General features: G+C 30.7%; 2 protein-coding genes and 1 non-coding gene across 4 annotated transcripts; all 3 read right to left on the bottom strand.

Annotated features, from left to right (window-relative positions):
• Positions 1–2,024: 2,024 nt before the first annotated feature.
• Positions 2,025–2,096, bottom strand: TRNAW-CCA (transfer RNA tryptophan (anticodon CCA)). The gene has a single exon. It is a non-coding gene; the product is annotated as a tRNA-Trp (tRNA).
• Positions 2,097–2,515: 419 nt separating this feature from the next.
• On the bottom strand, positions 2,516–6,330 carry LOC112741626 (nuclear poly(A) polymerase 3). The gene is made up of 10 exons (XM_025790658.3): positions 5,628–6,330; positions 5,435–5,512; positions 4,829–4,936; positions 4,646–4,708; positions 4,407–4,568; positions 4,175–4,288; positions 3,966–4,028; positions 3,574–3,879; positions 3,291–3,455; positions 2,516–3,200 (listed from the first exon to the last, which is right to left on the bottom strand). The coding sequence occupies exons 1-10, from the start codon at positions 5,877–5,879 to the stop codon at positions 2,796–2,798; spliced, it is 1,716 nt and encodes a 571-aa protein (XP_025646443.1). The 5' UTR covers positions 5,880–6,330; the 3' UTR covers positions 2,516–2,795.
• A 7,401-nt stretch (positions 6,331–13,731) lies between these two features.
• On the bottom strand, positions 13,732–16,594 carry LOC112741625 (uncharacterized). Of its 2 annotated transcripts, none has more exons than XM_025790655.3 (5): positions 16,285–16,594; positions 15,563–15,713; positions 15,072–15,267; positions 14,476–14,495; positions 13,732–14,122 (listed from the first exon to the last, which is right to left on the bottom strand). In XM_025790655.3, exons 2-5 carry the CDS (start codon positions 15,676–15,678, stop codon positions 14,092–14,094), a joined length of 363 nt encoding a protein of 120 aa, XP_025646440.1. In that variant the 5' UTR covers positions 15,679–15,713; positions 16,285–16,594; the 3' UTR covers positions 13,732–14,091. The 2 variants fall into 2 exon arrangements, with proteins under 2 accessions (XP_025646440.1, XP_072069911.1); XM_072213810.1 differs by having other exon boundaries at positions 16,163–16,423.
• Between the last annotated feature and the right edge of the window lie 944 nt (positions 16,595–17,538).

Here is a 17,538-nt window from a genome sequence, read left to right as displayed (position 1 = left end):
CACTTATAGATTATTTGAAATTCTTTAATTGCATTAAGAATTAAAAATATTAATTTAATATTAAAATAAAATTAATCTTTAAAAAAAATTAAAATACTTTTTTAGAATAAAAATTAAAATACTTTTTGAGAATAAATATTTTTTAATTATTTAAAAATTATAAATTTAAACTTAAAAAAGCTAAAATACCCTTGTAATTAATTTTTATAAGAACACAACAAGGTCTGAATGTTACTAAAAATACTAAAGTAATTTTATAAGAACTAATTTATATTATTTAATTGTATTAGGAATTAAAAATTTAAAATAATTTTAAAAACATTAAAATACTCTTATATTTAATTTTTAAGATATTAAAATAGTCTTTTATGATTAATCTTGAAAATAATAAAATACTCATTTAAGATTAAAGTTTTTTAATTATGTTTAAAATTTTATATTATAATTTTAAAATATTAAAATATTCCTTTACAAAAAAATATATTTAACTATTTTTGTTTGTTTCATTTTTTATATTTATCTTAAATAAAAAGGGTATTAATACATAACTCAATCTTATACACATTTTACACTAAATATAACACAGAATTATGTAATTTCTGTCGTCTTTCAATTTTAATCTTCCAGTCTTTCTCTTATTATATAATTTTATTTATATTTTAGAAGCTACGTTTAGTTTTAGATAGATAAATAACTAATGAGATTATTATTATTATTATTATTATTATTATTATATGTTTGTTTGTTTTTTACGTAAGTATATTTATTTTTTTAATTAAATGTATATAATACAAATTTTTTTATCATTGTGTTTATATTTAAAATAAAATACATAATTAAATTAAACCCAAAATAATATTACACAATTCACCCAAAAGGAGAAAGTTACATGGATCACCCAAGTGCATATTTCTATATAAATCGAATGAGATACAGTCGATTTATAAATTCCATATAATGCAAATTGAATTAGTTAAAATCGATTTATACATGGATGTCAACCACCCAATAAATCGAATTAGTCAATCAATTACAATGAGAATTTACAAATCGAATGTATCTCATTCGATTTACATTGAAATATGCACTTGAATAACGTTTTTTTGGGTGAATTGTGTAATATTGTTTTAGGTTTGGTTTAATTATGCATTTTATCTTTATATTTAATAGTATAATTTTCTTTCACAGAAAATAAAATTATTATATGTTTGTTTGCTTTTTAAGTGAGTATATATATATATATATATATATATATATATATATATATATATATATATATATATATATATATATAATACAAAATCTTTTATCATTATTTTTATATTTAATGTTATAATTTTGTTTCGCACAAAAAAATATATTATATATTTGTTTGCTTTTTACGTGATATATATATATATATATATATATATATATATATATATATATATATTAAATTTATATAACAAAATCTTTTGTTATTGTGTTCATATTTAATATTATAATTTTTTTATACAAAATAAAATTTATTTAAATTTTAATATTATATACATAATATATATTTAATATTATTTTTTTTAAGATTCTAATATATCTTTTTTTCTAGATTTGGTGTATGAATTTTTAACTTATTTCTTATGTATTATTTATTTTAATTCTAAAGTCCAATAATATTTTTTTATACAGACATGTTATAATTAATATTCATATGCTATTTTTTTGTTTTGGATTTCAACCCAATATCTAAAACTTAAAAAAAAATTTAAATTTTATAAAAGAAAATAATTAACCTAATTAACAGGTTGTCTTTTTAAATCATAATTAATAGTCAATGTACAAAATTATGTCTCTCTTTCAAGTTATATTTATAATTTTATATTGAATTGAAGATTATTTATTATATATATTATTGTTAAAATGTTTAGAAGGAGAGTTGATTTAACTGAAAACACTGCAACGAGATACAGAAGAGATGAGAAACGATGGGGATATTATTAGGTGAATTTATTATATTCATAATTGTAGAAGGAAAAAAATAATGGGATTGAACCCGACGTGAATCGAACACGCAACCTTCTGATCTGGAGTCAGACGCGCTACCATTGCGCCACGGATCCACGGTTGTTTTTTTCTCCTCAATTAAATTTGTTATTATTATGTATGATAGATGAACTTTGGATACTTCCATAGCTTTTATATTGCACGAATCCGAATTTTGCACTCATAAAACAGGCCTGTATTTTTCTGTGTTTCATCTTTCATGTTAGTAAACAAAAGAAAATTTGCTTTATTCGAGGTTCTTTCGTGGTGTCAAGAGTGAACTATCAATGTCGTGTTTCATTCATATCACCATCAACTTAAGGCCAGCATGTTAATTGATGATTCTAGAAATTCTGTTGGATGGGTCGCACTATAATCTACGAAGATGTCTCACACATAACTCGCTCTTTAAGCACCGTAAAGTGTCAGAAATCCTACTACAAAATTATTTCTAGAATAAACATTTAAATATCCAAGAAATGATTCCTCTACTGTGTGAGTTCGAAAGGCGTTTATTCATTCCATTCAATTTACATTTCATCTTCTCCAATACAAATCTCCAAACCCTCCTAACATTTTGGCCTTTCCTTCTTCTTTTAACTATACAAACTATACCACCCTACAAAAGTTCAACAGAAAAAAAAAAAACTGTGGAACCTATGCTCCTACTGAAGCCAAAAACAAAAGGGGTCAGAGGAAAAAAGGAGGAAAGAAAAAAAGAATACAGACGAAAATGGTATATACATCCACCTTGCAGATGAATAAAATAAATGGATCTAGCCACTAGAACTTAAGCATTCACCCTCCCCATTAGATGAGACATGACCAACAAGGCAATGTTGAATATGATGCTGTGGATAAACTTGGCTCCTTTTCTTGTCACAACCAACCATTTTCCAGCATGCTTTTCTACCTTTGTTATTAATAATTATACTTCTATCATCAAACTGGGCATTCTTGGGGAGCTGCGAAGGCGATAGGAGGTGCAACTCCAACCTACCGGGAGTTCCCTCGCAGCCGTTTCTGATGACCTTCATGAACTCTCCCTCCACCAACTCTATGTCCAGGTAGTTGTTCCTTCCGGATTGCAAGCCCCAGTAGAAAACCATGTTTGGCTCGCTTTTGTCAGGGTCAGTGTACTCCGTAGGGTTAGGATCACAAAAACCCTGGATCCCCTCAAGCTGCATCAGACGAATACCACAGGTGAGGAACTGATGATGAAAGTAACGATAAATTACAAGATGGCTAGGTTTACTACTTGAGATACTTACAATGATGAGAAGACTGCGGAAGCGTGACTTGACCCAACCAACCCAGTCGCCAAGCTCACATTGATTGGTAGTAGATAGGTAAATCTTGACAAATTTGGAGTACCTTCTTGAGTATGGAAAAAGCTCAAATATATTGTCCCACGTGAAACCTGGCTTCAAAAGATCCTTCAATGACAAACCAAACAAAGCGAAATGAGCAAAAACAGAATAAGGTTCAAACCTACAAAGCATTAGTATACTATATGCTAATAAAGAGACTTATGTTGAAAAAACAGAAGCATACCCTTGTCATATTGTATCCACGTACAAACTCTGTCCTGATCCGGTAGAAAGTGCTTTTGGTTATATTTGAATGGCAAAATTCATAAGGGCTAGATGGCAGCAAAATAGGCATGAAAGATCGCATTTCCATGCTCTCTAGTTGTTTTAGGAACATTCCTTCCTGCAGCGTCACTGGCGAAGGCCAGGACCAAAAGGCAAATGTTCGGAAAAAGTTCATAATCAAAGCATTTATGGAGGCATCAGGATGCCGTTGACAAACATAAGCTGCAAGAATTGCCAAATGGACTCCTCCCAAGTAACCATGTAACTACAAGACAAGCCATAAAGGATGAGTTTGTGCATGATGTCATACATAAGCATCACTTAAAAGTTAGAGAGTACGCTTGAACTTACTGTGCCATAAACTCCTCGCCTTTTTGCCCATAATTTAAGACACCGTACCATAGCTTGAAAATTCTGAAACACACAAGTATTAAATGTTAAGAAACACAATCAAAATGCTTAAACACCACAAAATAAAACGAAACTAAGATCCCTCACTGTCCCCAGAGGTACAGAATAACAGATAAAAGGGGAGACAAAAGGATTGACATGCATCATACCTCAACATTTGGTACTAGCTGAAGAATACGTTTATTTGCTCGTACACCAGACAAGCTTTTCCAGCTGGTGTCATCAATATTCCTCAAGAAGAATGGGTGTAGTATGTCAACACTCTGCGCACCAATAGAATTATGTGAGCATATTATTTGGAAGAAACTTTGAACATGTATGTTCACAAATCCAAAAGATAAACAATATTACAAGAACTACATTATGACTTCTCATACTGACCTCAGGAACGTATAGTACTTTCAAGCAAGCATATGGAAGATCAATGGAAATTCCATCGAATTTGAATCGCATCAGAGGGACTTTTGCACTCTTGACACAGTAAAGCTCCGACACTTCTGGCCTACTTTTAAGCATGTCGTGCAAAACAACAAAGAAGTCTTCCTGTATAGATCATATCGCATAGAAATTAAATTAAATAAATACAACATACCCAGAAAGGGAAAGATAAAAAAACTCACCGAAAGGGTTGCAAAATAAGGAGCAACACACAAAGCATCAATGTCAGAGTCAGCACTGTGAACCTGAACATCACGAGTGTTAGAAAGAGAAAACAAGCTTTCAAGACTTGTCAACAAGTTGAATAGACTAATGCCAGTAAATTCGAAGATACATGGAAAAGAACTTCAAAGGGAAGCACTTACTCCTAGGCCATAAGATCCATATGTCAATACCGTGGCAGATGTAGCTGCAATCTGATGCTTTGGTAATCGCCGTTGTACAGCAACCTGCTTGATCCATGTTGACACAATCTGCAAACTCAAACAAATAGCATGATAAGAAAAGTGATAACATAAGTTCCAGATTACTAAATGAACAACGGCAAGTCATTCAAAGTGCATAGATAAATATTGATATACAAGCTGAGACAAACAAAACTAAGATTAGCATACAAGTGGCCAAGACTCAAGTGCAGGGATTGCTAACCTACTCAACATGGTTTCTAGGAATGAAAAAGTCATGTTTTTGCCAGGAAAGTTGCAACATCTATAGCTATGTGATTTGTGCAATTTGATTAATAACTTGACTATTGTATGAACAACTTCACATCTTTCTCCAATTTGATTAATACATAATGAATGACGATCACAACAAAAACAGCCCATTTCCTAAAATGCTAAAAAAAATGTTGCAAATTTATCAGGCAATGAATCAATAAAAGAAACAAAGAAAGATCAGCATTAAAAATGCCACAGAAAAAACTAAAAGAATGTAAGCAGAAATGAAGGGCAATGGGTGTAGATAGAAACCTGTTTGAGCTTCTGAATAGCATTCTTCCTTCTCTCTCCCTCTTCCACAGAAGGAACAAGTCCTTCATCAGCCATAAACTGCACAAAGATTAAACCCCCAAAAATCACAAAAAGGCCACAAACTTTACAGAAAACCCAGACCCCCAAGAAGAAAGAAAGAAACCCCTAAAATACCCAAAAATTAGGGTTTTACCTGAAGAAGGGACATAGACCTCTGGTGATCCATTGAGAAGATGAGAGAAAGGTTGAAAGGGAAAGGTTGCGGGGGTGGAACAAGCACCCCCGAAGAAGGATCAATACGCAGAAACGGCGGTGGAGGTGGCGGCGGCAGCGTCGGGGGTGGAGGATGAATAGGAGGGTCCAAAACGACGCCGCTTAATGAATAAGAATAAGAAGGAGGAGGAGAAGGAGGAGGAGAAGAAGGAGCGTGTGCTTCAAATTCCATGCAAGTTGGGTAAAAGGGGGGGGATTTATTAGAAAGAAGAAAACCCTCCGAGAAATTGCAAAACCCCTAAAAATAAAGCTGGTGACAGAGTGGTAGATGGAATAATAAAAATTTCAATACCGATTCTTCGTTCGAAGGTTGAATGTCAAAAGTGCTAAAAAAAAGAAATCTAAGAGGAACACCGAGTATGCGAATTTTTCTGTTGACTAGCTTGAAACCTATATTTAGTAAGAATCGGAATCGCGAAAAGAATGAGTGAAATGTGAACTTTTCTGCTCTCTCTTTCTTTAATTTGGTTTCTAAGTCTATCTATCTATCTGTCTTTCTCAGCTACGCTGTGAACTGTGAACTGTGAACTCCTCTCTGTGAGAAACTTCGTCATCTTGTTCGTTGTGTCCTAGGGAAAGGAGAAAGCTCGTGCTGGACAAGTGCCAACATGCTGAATTGCCAGGTGTCCGCATTTTAGACCTAGTCATCAATCACACGCCACTGTTTTTTCCTTTTTTTTATTTTCATTATTTTATTTTATTTTTTTAGATTAAATATTATTTTTAGTCCCAACTATTTGTTGGAAAGACAAATTTTATTCACAATTTCACACTATAACTATTAAAGTAATTTCTCTAAACAGTCTTGTTCACTCCACAAAATAATTTTTAACACATCAACAATTCACTATTTATTAGTACCCTTTCCATCAACTATTTAAATGGTTGAAAATTAATGAAATTTTTTTAAATTTAAATAAATAATCAAAAATAAAAGAATTACTCTATATTTTATTTTGGGAGCTAGGATGGAAGGAAGGGGCTGTCAGATTCGGGTAACAAAGGTAAAAAAAATAATTTAAAAAATAGAAATAACAAAAATTGTGTTTTATATGAAAAAACAAATAGTATTTTTATAAAATATTATTATTTGGAATATTTTTTTAATGTTGTGGATGAATTTTATCGTGCAACATCCAAAGACATATTGAATAAAAAAAGAGAAAGTATGAAGAGTCAATATAATTAGTGTACAATGTGTATAATGAGAATATTTTTTAAATTAATATTAAATAATAATTAAATTAATTAATTATAAAATTATTTCTAATTTTAAATACAAAGCAAATAAGAATTCTAAATAGTTACGTACACCTCCAACCAGTCTCTCTCACGATCTATCCTCTCTTATCGTCAAACCGGTGCACGGTCGCTGCTCAACATCCACCGCTGCGGCGCCACGTGACATGAAGTCTTCATCAATGCCGACTGCAGCACCCAACCTTCTTCGCCGGCCTGTCTCCGCGCAGTAACCAACACAATGTGCGCGTCTGCCTGGCTCCTGGCTCCTACCTCCTTCGTCAGCCAGTTGAAGGCGGGATCATTGGACAACCCCTTCACACCTACCGTTGTCGTCTTCTCCTCATCTGTTCAAGTTTTTTTTTTTTTTTCTATTTTATGGTTATATCAATTATATATATTTTTCTTTTTTTTTAATAAAAATTAAATTGTTGGATGATCATAGTTGCTTCTTCTATTTATTCATCTCATTCTTCTTTTATTTTAATGGTCAATTTAGGATGGTCATTTTAGTAGGTATGCGGATGGTTATTTTAATTTTTACGCAGATTATTGTTTTGACTGGATTAAGTTTAGTTATATATAATTAAAATATGTTAAATGTTCAATTCATTAGGTAAATAGATGATTATTTTTATTCTTATGTGGATGGTTATTTTTACTAAGGGCGAGTGGCGTGTGGCAAGCCAAGTAGCGAATGTGAAGTGGGATGATTATTGATGAAGGTGGGGTGGTCGCCGGTTGAAAAAGAAGATATTTGAGTGAAATAGTTTGGTAAATTAGAATTTTGGATGGTTATTTTTTTGAAATAATTAATTAGATTTTTTTTTAAATTTAAAATTTAAAATTAAAAAATTTTAAATTTGAAATTTGATGTGAAATAATCTATGAAGCACGGACACTTTGTTTAATTGTCATGTCGGCGTGTCGGATATATTTCGGACACGACGTACGGAGACACTCGTCCGACACGCGTGTCTCCTGTGTCCAAACGTGTCCTGTCCAAAAAAACAAAAAACCAGCCGGACACGGCCAGACACGACCCAATAACATTTTAAAAAGCTCTCTTCATCAGATTCACCCTTCACATTAACAAAAGTTAAAAACCTAACATTTCACCTCCACCCCCAAACCCGTCTCTGACTCCGTGCCTTCACACCCACTCACCCTCTCCTCACTGCCAGTCTACCGCCATCTCCAGCCATTGTCCTTCTACAATATTGTGCACTCAATATTAGTTCAAAGATGGACAAAAAGTAGCACACTTCTTCATTGTTTAGCACATTCATTGAATCCAAGGTAACTTTTTACATTTATTATTTATAACTTTTATTTATAAGTGAAGATAATTGAATCATTATTAATTTATGCTTAAATACTAATTATATAGGTATTATAGCCACCAATAGTTGAGAGAAGATCCTACACGAGTTTCTCCTCATCAAGATATTGAGATCACTAATCAGAGAGTTAAATGCTTGAAGAGGTATTTTCCTAATGAAGAAGAGAGGAGAAAGGTAAACATTGAATTTGCAAGCTTTTCTGATGGTAGAGGTATCTTTGATGATTACGACTCTTTGAATGATAGAGGCATAGTTGATGCAAAGTCATCGTCCTTCTACAATGTTGTGCACTCAATATTAGTTCAAAGTTGGACAAAAAGTAGCACACCTCTTCATTGTTTAGCATTCATTGAATCCAAGGTAACTTTTTATATTTATTATTTATAACTTTTATTTATAAGTGAAGATAATTGAATCATTATTAATTTATGCTTAAACACTAATTATATAGGTATTATAGCCACCAATGATTGAGAGAAGATCCTACACGAGTTTCTCCTCATCAAGATATTGAGATCACTAATGAGAGAGTTAAATGCTTGAAGAGGTATTTTCCTAATCAAGAAGAGAGGAGAAAGGTAAACATTGAATTTGCAAGCTTTTCTGATGGTAGAGGTGTCTTTGATGATTATGACTCTTTGAATGATAGAGGCATAGTTGATGCAAAATTTTGGTGGCTAATTCATGGTGGTAAAGCGAAATTTCTTCAACCAATTGCTCTTAGGCTACTAGGGCAACCATCTTCATCTTCTTGTTGTGAAAGGAATTGGAGCACATATTCTTTTATCCATTCCCTAAAAAGAAACAAGTTGAAGCCTAAACGTGCAGAAAATTTAGTATTTGTTCACACTAATCTTCGTCTTCTTTCAAGAAAAATTTTACAATACAATAAAAGAGAAACTATGATGTGGGATATTGCTGGAGATGCTTTTTCACCAATTGATGAAGAAAATGGTGTTCTTGAAGTTGCTCACCTTTCTCTTGATGAACCGGAGTTGGAAAGAGTGACTTTTTCTAATGATGAAGATATCAACCATATATGATGGAGAAATAATGACTTCAAATAACTTTTTTTTTTTGTGTACATGTGATGTACAAAATTCTTACTATCTCTATTAAGACATAGGAGTTTAGGACTTTATCTTTTGAATATCTATACACTTTAGGAAGAAATACATATCATATGGTTGTTTTTGAAATTATCTCTATTAAGACATATTTCTATTTAAATATATTATATTATTAATATATATGTGTCCCCATGTCCGACAACTTTTTAGAATTCGCGTATCGCCGTGTCGCGTGTCGTGTCGTGTCCCGTGTCCGTGTCTGTGCCTCATAGGAAATAATTGAATGAAAGTTTTTGAATTTAAGATAATTTATGAAAAAAGTTTTATTATTTATCCCTATTAGACTAAATAATTAACCCATTATACATATTATCAAGATTTTTCATTGTCTTCCTAGTAAAATTGATAAGAAAATGATATATAAACGTATCTTTGAAGTGATAAATAAGAAGAAAACACGTGTCTAACACGCCCCACATATTACCTATGTGTCGCATTAAATTAATCCATTTTTCCTCAAATAATTATCCAAAATTTTACTATATTTGATATTTTCACCCAAAATATACAGTTCTGTATGAATCATATTAAATATATTTAATTATTTATGGTTATTATATTCATATAAAATATTTTAATGTGAATAATCACTTTTAATAAACGTAAATATTTTTATATAACAACTATAAATAAGAGAATAAATTAAGCTTTGTGATTTATCATTGCATAACAAATACAACACATGCATGTCTAGCACATAAGATAATAAAATTTAAATGACATGTCTTCTCATACTTATTTAAGAGGTTACGAATATTTTCATTTAAAAGACAAAAACTACCTAAACTAAAGGTAAAGTTTGAAGGGAAGTAAATATATTTGGTTGATGTTCAAAATAGTTATGAAAAGACTACAATTGATACATGCTGAATAAGCATCAATACATGCAATATAATATGAAAAATTTGGTATACAATTGTTCTTTAAAAACATTTTTAAACGCTTGGGCTGATAGTACTTTGAAGTTGAATTTTATTCTTCTTGGTCAGCAGTGGGAGTCTCTTCTAGATAATTGTTTTAAGTTTGAATTGCGAGTGTCGTGTAAAGCACTAAAGGTGTATGTAAAATAATCACAATTAATTGGTTAAAAAATTATAATCATATTTTAGTTAAGAAAAAGTTTAACGGTCAACAATTTTGTTAAATTCTGGCCAACATATAACCAGTAAAAAAAAATAAGCCAATGGATAAAATCTCACATCAATCTCATACCATTAAAATCATTATTAATAACTATTTGATAGTTACAAATCACAAAAATTACTAGCTACCTATCATTCTTCTTTAGGTATTTAATTTAATAAAATAATTTTAAAAATTATACTCATTATTAAAAAATAATTAATTAAAATTAAATTTTAAAAATTAATTTTAATCGATTAATTAAAACCAAAACTAAATTTTATACAATTTTTGTGTTCAACTGATTAACTAAGTTTTTTTTGTAAAAATCGATTTTTAACTGGTTAAAATCAATTTTTAATTAGTTAAAAATTAGTTTTTAGTTCTTTTTTTTTTAAACCCAAATTTTTTTTTATGTAAAATTATCTTTTTTTTTTTGAAAAAAAACCCAATTGTTCTTTAAAATTGATTTTTATTTTTTATAACTAATTTTTAAATTTTTTAATCGATTAATAATCAATTTTATCATATAAAATAAATTTAATTAATTAACTAAATTATATTTTTAACTAACTCAAAAATAGATTTAGTTTTTAAATTACCCAAACCATGTACGACTCTAGTGTCGTGTCTGATCAAGATTTAACTAGATTTGATTGTATTATCCATCAAATGTACATTGGATTATGAAATGCTCTAGGTCTTTTTTTTGTTGGACTATTTGCCGCTGCGAACTCTCTTCTGTTTGGATTATAACTTTGGAGGGTCAGGTCTTAACTTAGAAGTGCGATTTAAAATTTTAAATAAGTGAGACAGATCTTATTCTAAAAATTCAGAAACTTATCCTCTGCGCTTGGACTGTGCCATTTGATTGGATTATGAGAAAAGCCAACAAAACTGCAAATTGACTTGTTGACTATGGAACTCGAAGAAGTATTGATGAAGCTGTGTGGTTAGCCCCTTCGGAGGAGCTTGTTAATGTTCTTCTCTATGAGTATTTTCGTTAATGAAAGTGTCGGCGTAGTTGTTAAGTGCCAAAATAACATAATATATATTGTCTTTGCAAAACTCGATCAAATATGTGATCACTCGAAGTGTGATTCATTCCTTCCCATTTCCAAATCTTCACACCACAAACACGAATGAATTTCTTCTTATAAACCAAATTAAATACATACAATTCATATGTTCACAGGTCATAATCTCAGAATACATACAATAAGTTCCAATTTCATGAAATAAAATATATATTTACATAAAAAATTAAATAAGGAATAATAAAAAAAAAAAAGATGAAAAGGTTAGAGAGTACAACCACAACAAAGGAAGAAATAGCAAAGCATGGCCACTAAAGCAACGGATTCAAGAACCGTCACAAAACCCCACAACACGTCATCTACCACGGAAAAATTCACCCACCAATAAGATAAGTCTACCGCTGGCCACCGCAACACCGTCCAAGGTGGCGACAGATCCAGTTCTGGCCACCGCATGTTCGACGTGTACCACCACCACCGTCCGGAACCTGACATCTATAATTCTATATATATATGCTATGCTTTCTTCTTTCTTTCCCTTTTATTTTTTCCTTCACCTTTAAGTTTTTTTTTTTTTTTTTTTGGTTGAATTCTTTGATCATTTGGAATTTTATCTTTTTATTATTTATATTCTACACGTGTTCAACCAGAACCACCCACCAGAATTTTCCTGCCATGATTACGTGATTAGATTAGATTGTTTTAAGATAAAATATTATTATTGTTTATTTTTTATTTATTTAGATAAGTATAGTAGACTTCATTTTTCTTTATCAAAGTTATATTAAATTTCACTTACTTTTTTTTTTTTGATAATTTTTAATAAAAATAATGAAATACAAATTAGGAAGAGAAAGAAGAGTCTTTGTAGTTCTGAATCCAAGCTGATGTAATTCCACGTTTTACAACTTAACTTATTCAATATTTTCTTCGGTAAGATGAGTTCGAATAAAGTCAATACACTCTTATTTTTATTTTGGTGCCTACAAAATGTATTACTCTTTTTTATTCTTTTTTATGAATGATAAATGATTTCAATAATTATTTTAGAGGACACAAACATAAACCGAAACAAAATTCAATTTTTGGATTTTTTTTTTAAATTTTTGGCCACTCATGTAAAATATTGTCAACAAAAATTCATTTAACGTAATATTACAAAATTTGGAAATGAAAAGATCTTATATTTTAAAATAAATTTAGAATAAAAATATTTAGTCTAAAGTCCTTTTATTTTTTTGGTGACTCGTCTAAAGTCCTTTTAAATATATCTTTTTTTTATTTTGTTTCTCTTAACTATATATTTTTTAAATATATCTTTACTCTTCTTTGGTATTGTTAAATATATCTTTATATCTTTGGCATCTTTGATACATTTTGTCAGATATTTTTTTTCTAACCTTCGGGCCCAAGAGCCCAAGAGTAACAAAAAAAATAAGCTAAAATTCTTCTGAAGAATTTCACTTCACTAGAAGATGAGGCAGAAACAAGGATGGTGGATTCTCCAAAGAGAAAATATATGAAACTAATTTTTAGTTAGTCAATATTTGCTAACTTTAGAGTTTAAATCTTATAATTTATGATTTAAAATTTATAATTTAGAATTTAAAATTTATAAATTTAAAATATAAAATAATTTTAAAAATTTGACTAACAATCGCAGAAAAAAAGTTAATTTTCTAACCTTACTCTTTAATTATCTAAATTTGGGTAGAATTAACTCTTCCCTTTGTTGCACAGGGCTAGAGCTTTCTCTTAGTTTCTTCATAAGACACTGCATACATAATGCTACCGGAGCCTTAGCAGCTGCAAAGAAATCCATAGGAAGAAGCATCTTACCTCTGATAGTATTAATTCAGTTTGTCTACTACACATCCTACCTCTGATTGTGTCATCCTCTCATTTCACCCATCTAAACCAAAATACGCTCAACCCATGAAATCTCCTTACAAAGCAAACAGAACAATCTCAACATAAAAAAATAGAACCAACCTGGCCTCGACCCAACACACATCACCTGCCATAATAAGCCATCTATCCACCATAACGTGTGAGAATGCATTTATGAATAGATAATTCAGCTGAAAAACTAGTTCATAAATAAATGAGCAACATTTGGACCAAAGGAGGAGAATGTGAAAGAATCACAATAATAGCCAAATAAAGTCTCAGCTAAATTTTCATTGAGAATTAAAGCTAAGTAAAATGATAAAATAAAATTGACAAAATTGCTTAGGGGGTCATAAAACATACTGCAAAAGCAATCTCGTATAGGCCAATTTTGACAGCGAGAAAAGATGCAACATTGTAACATCCTTGCCTCTTGAAACTCTCTTTCAAATAATACATTAACGGATAAATAATCTAATGAAGTGAAGCTTACAAAGTTTTAAAACGGTTACATCATTGAAGCTATCTAATAACTCTAGGGTGTAGCTGCATCCTGGCAAGCAATGGTAGCAGCAACAGAAGCCGAATTCGCCTTCAGTTTAAACACTTGTATGCTCCCTCCATCAGAATATATGAACAATGTCATATGCAAATCTTTATTTTTGTCAAAGAAGCACAGTATCATAGCAAGAATTTCAGCATAAGATATATACAAGTTAAATGTTAGGTTATATTCGAGTCGGAGACCACTAATGTTATTGCACTACTCTAATGGCACAGCAATGGCTGCTCAAGAGCAACTGAAAATATCCATCACTTTATTTTAACCATTGGGAAGTCATTACTTGTTACTAGTACTACAGCTTGAATTAAAATAACTTACTCCATCACTCTTTGGTGGTAGACATACAAGTATTCCCATTTTTAACGGATTTTATATTGTTGAATCAAGTTAAATTTGCAGTCACACTTCACTGATATTATCATATTTCATGAGAGAAGGATACGTCCAAAACAGCACGAACGACTGCAGAAAGTTTAAAAAAGTAAGTTAGAATGCTATATGCCAAAAATATATATTCACACACACACACACACACACCATCTAAATGTAATGTATGTTGAATTGGCCAATAAGAGGTGTTAAAACTAGACAATTACATAGACCTCCTATGTAGAAAACTACACAAGCTTTCCATTTAAAATCTCAAGTGTACTTTATTCAACATGCGTTTCACCACTATTCATAAAAATTTCCAGCTCGAGCATTAACACTCAAGAGGGGTCAACAATTTCATGTTGTACACCTTATCATTTTGCCTCCAAAGACAACACAAAGGACTTTCACCCATTCATGTTGGTATAGCTAATTTATTAAAATATTTCACAGGGCATCAATGGTGGGTATGCAAAGTTTGGCAAACTCTACATAATTGATGTCTTGTATTCCTATCCATGATGCTAGTTACATCTTATCCTCTGTTTGTGTATGTTATTCCTATCTACCTTTCTTATCCAAACTAATTTCATCTTTGATGTAAATAGGAAGTTTCCTATACACTAATTATTCCTAACAAAGATGCAATGAGTACAAAAGACCTACCATTAGACCACCAAGAAAGCCATCAAGCAGCACTCGGTTCCAAGAGTCGAAGTAAGTCTGGATTGAAAATTTTGCTTTGGCTACAAGCCCAACTGAAGTAACTGCCATGAGAAGTAAGTAAAAGACAAATCCTTTCAAGCCTGTAAATCCTAAAATTCCAGCAACAACTCCGCCAATTATAGACAAAAATGTCCGACTGCAAAAGCGACAAACATAATAAAAACTTTGGTTGAAAACTTAGTCAATATTAAACACACAAAATTTTTGACTCTTTTTCCTTTTCCTAAGAGTGCTTTATATACACATTTCAAGCACTCAGGTAGAACCACACATTGGAATCCATACCAAAATCACCATCCCAAATAAGCTGGTAGAGAAAGAAAAGAGGCAAACCATTCTTGCTACTTAGTAGTGAATCCCAAATATAATGCTCCTGGCTATATAAATGTATTCAAGATAGTATATTAAATCTATCTACTATAGAAACAAACCTGTAATAGATAATCTTCATGTTGTTCTGCATGTTCTCAGCATTAAAGGTCAGTAACTCATTCAATCCATTGCCTGATTTCTTCTCCTGCGAACCTGACTCGGAGTGTACAGCCATGATATCCCCCTACCTTGACTAATTTGATGATATTTCTGCAAACAGAAACAAAATCAAATTATTTTGTGTAGAAATAGCAGATGAATTTTTAAATACATATTCAGCACAATTGCACTGATGCTAATAATAAGCACATGAAATGTCTTAAACTGCATAGTCACAAGTTCTCCAAAGTAGAGTACATCGTATGCCTATGAATTCTGAAAAAAATTAATTGAAAACATAATTTTCCGTCCAAACACCACTATGATTCAGCGTTTTGAACCAGGTGGAGGGGATTCACTATTCAGCTACACTAGTATTTCAACACTGTAGATTCTGCAATCTACACTCTCGATATCTAATAATAAATAATAATAAAAAAAAGCAATGTTCAAATTTCAGCATGATCCGTGAAAGCGTTTCAAGAGCATAAATTCCAACCAAACGGGAAAAACTTGACTATAAAATCAAATCAAAATAATATAATAGAACAGAGAATTACGAGAGAAAAGCAGTTCCGTTGCTGGAAAATCGATTCGAATAGAAGAGGCTGGCGATTCGTATTAGATTAGGTATTATTCAATTAAATTAAATCAAAGGAAATTGATGCGAAGAAGAGCTTACCTCGTTGTGAGAGAGAGAACAGTGTAAGAGCAAGTCAATACTGAAGAACTGAAGCCACTCTGCTCAAGCCACTCTGCTCCCTTTCGGATCTTCCTTGTTCATCTCAATTTATTATTTATTATTATAATAATAATGATATAAAAATAAAAATTGCGAAAATTACCAGGACCGCCTTGATAGTTGTTGCCTAATGAAGGTGGATTGGGCCGCGCAAAATGCAGTGAGAATTGGGGCTTTTGTTTCTTGGTGGGAGGTACATTGGGTAATCTGCATAAAATTATAACTTGGCCTTTTAATTACCACGATGACCAAAAAAAAAAAAAACAAGGTAGCACTAATATAATAGATTCTCCAGAGTCTTTTTTCTTTACTACTTAGGGCTTATTTGGGTGAGCTTTTAAGAAAAGATCTTTTTTCGAGTTATCTTTTTTTAAAAGATCTTATAGAGAAGTAAAAGTAATTTTATGTTTGGATATCTCATGTAAAAAGGTCTTTTTATCAATCAATTATGTTTGGGTATAACAATATAAAAGTACTTTTTTGTTTATTTATTACATGAAAAACATCCTTTTTTTAAGAAAAAAAATCTTTTAAAAAAAGATGTAAATTACAGCTTCTCAAAAAAGATATTTTTTTTATTTTACTAATGTTTTTACTTTTACTACTAGAAATTTGCCAAACACGTTAAAAAATAAAAAAAGATCTTTTTTCATTGAAAAAAATCTTTTTTTAACAAAATAATGGCGCTCAAACATGCACTTAATAAATATGTTTAACCATTTCTCATTAGTTAAAAATTTATATTTTATATTTTATATTTTTTACCTAATTAATAATTTATAAGTCAAAATTAATATTTTTATTTTTTCTTTTTTTCACACTGAAATTCAATCTTTGTACGTAAAAATTAGTATAATCTAGTTAAAAATCCGTATTTTATATTTTACATTTTTTACTTAATTAATAATTTATAAGTCAAAATTAATATAGTCTGAATTAAATATCTATATTTTGTATTTTGCAATTTTATTAAACCAAATTTATCTGTCATACTCTTATCAATATGACAAAAATAAATGTTGCTTTGAATGTTCTTTCAATTTGATATGAGAACGAAGGTAAAATACCCTTATTGAAAAAAAAAAATGGCCAACAGAAACAAAGCTTATTTTACTTCGATGAAGACATTATAAACTTTTTCAAATTACAATTCTATGCAGACTACTCAATATGCTATCACAAAAAAAGCTCTAG

This window comes from Arachis hypogaea, chromosome 14 (genome assembly GCF_003086295.3).
Source record: "Arachis hypogaea cultivar Tifrunner chromosome 14, arahy.Tifrunner.gnm2.J5K5, whole genome shotgun sequence".
Taxonomy (NCBI): Eukaryota; Viridiplantae; Streptophyta; class Magnoliopsida; order Fabales; family Fabaceae; genus Arachis; species Arachis hypogaea.
Note: the sequence above shows the minus strand (reverse complement) of the source record. Positions and strands in the feature narration are given on the sequence as shown.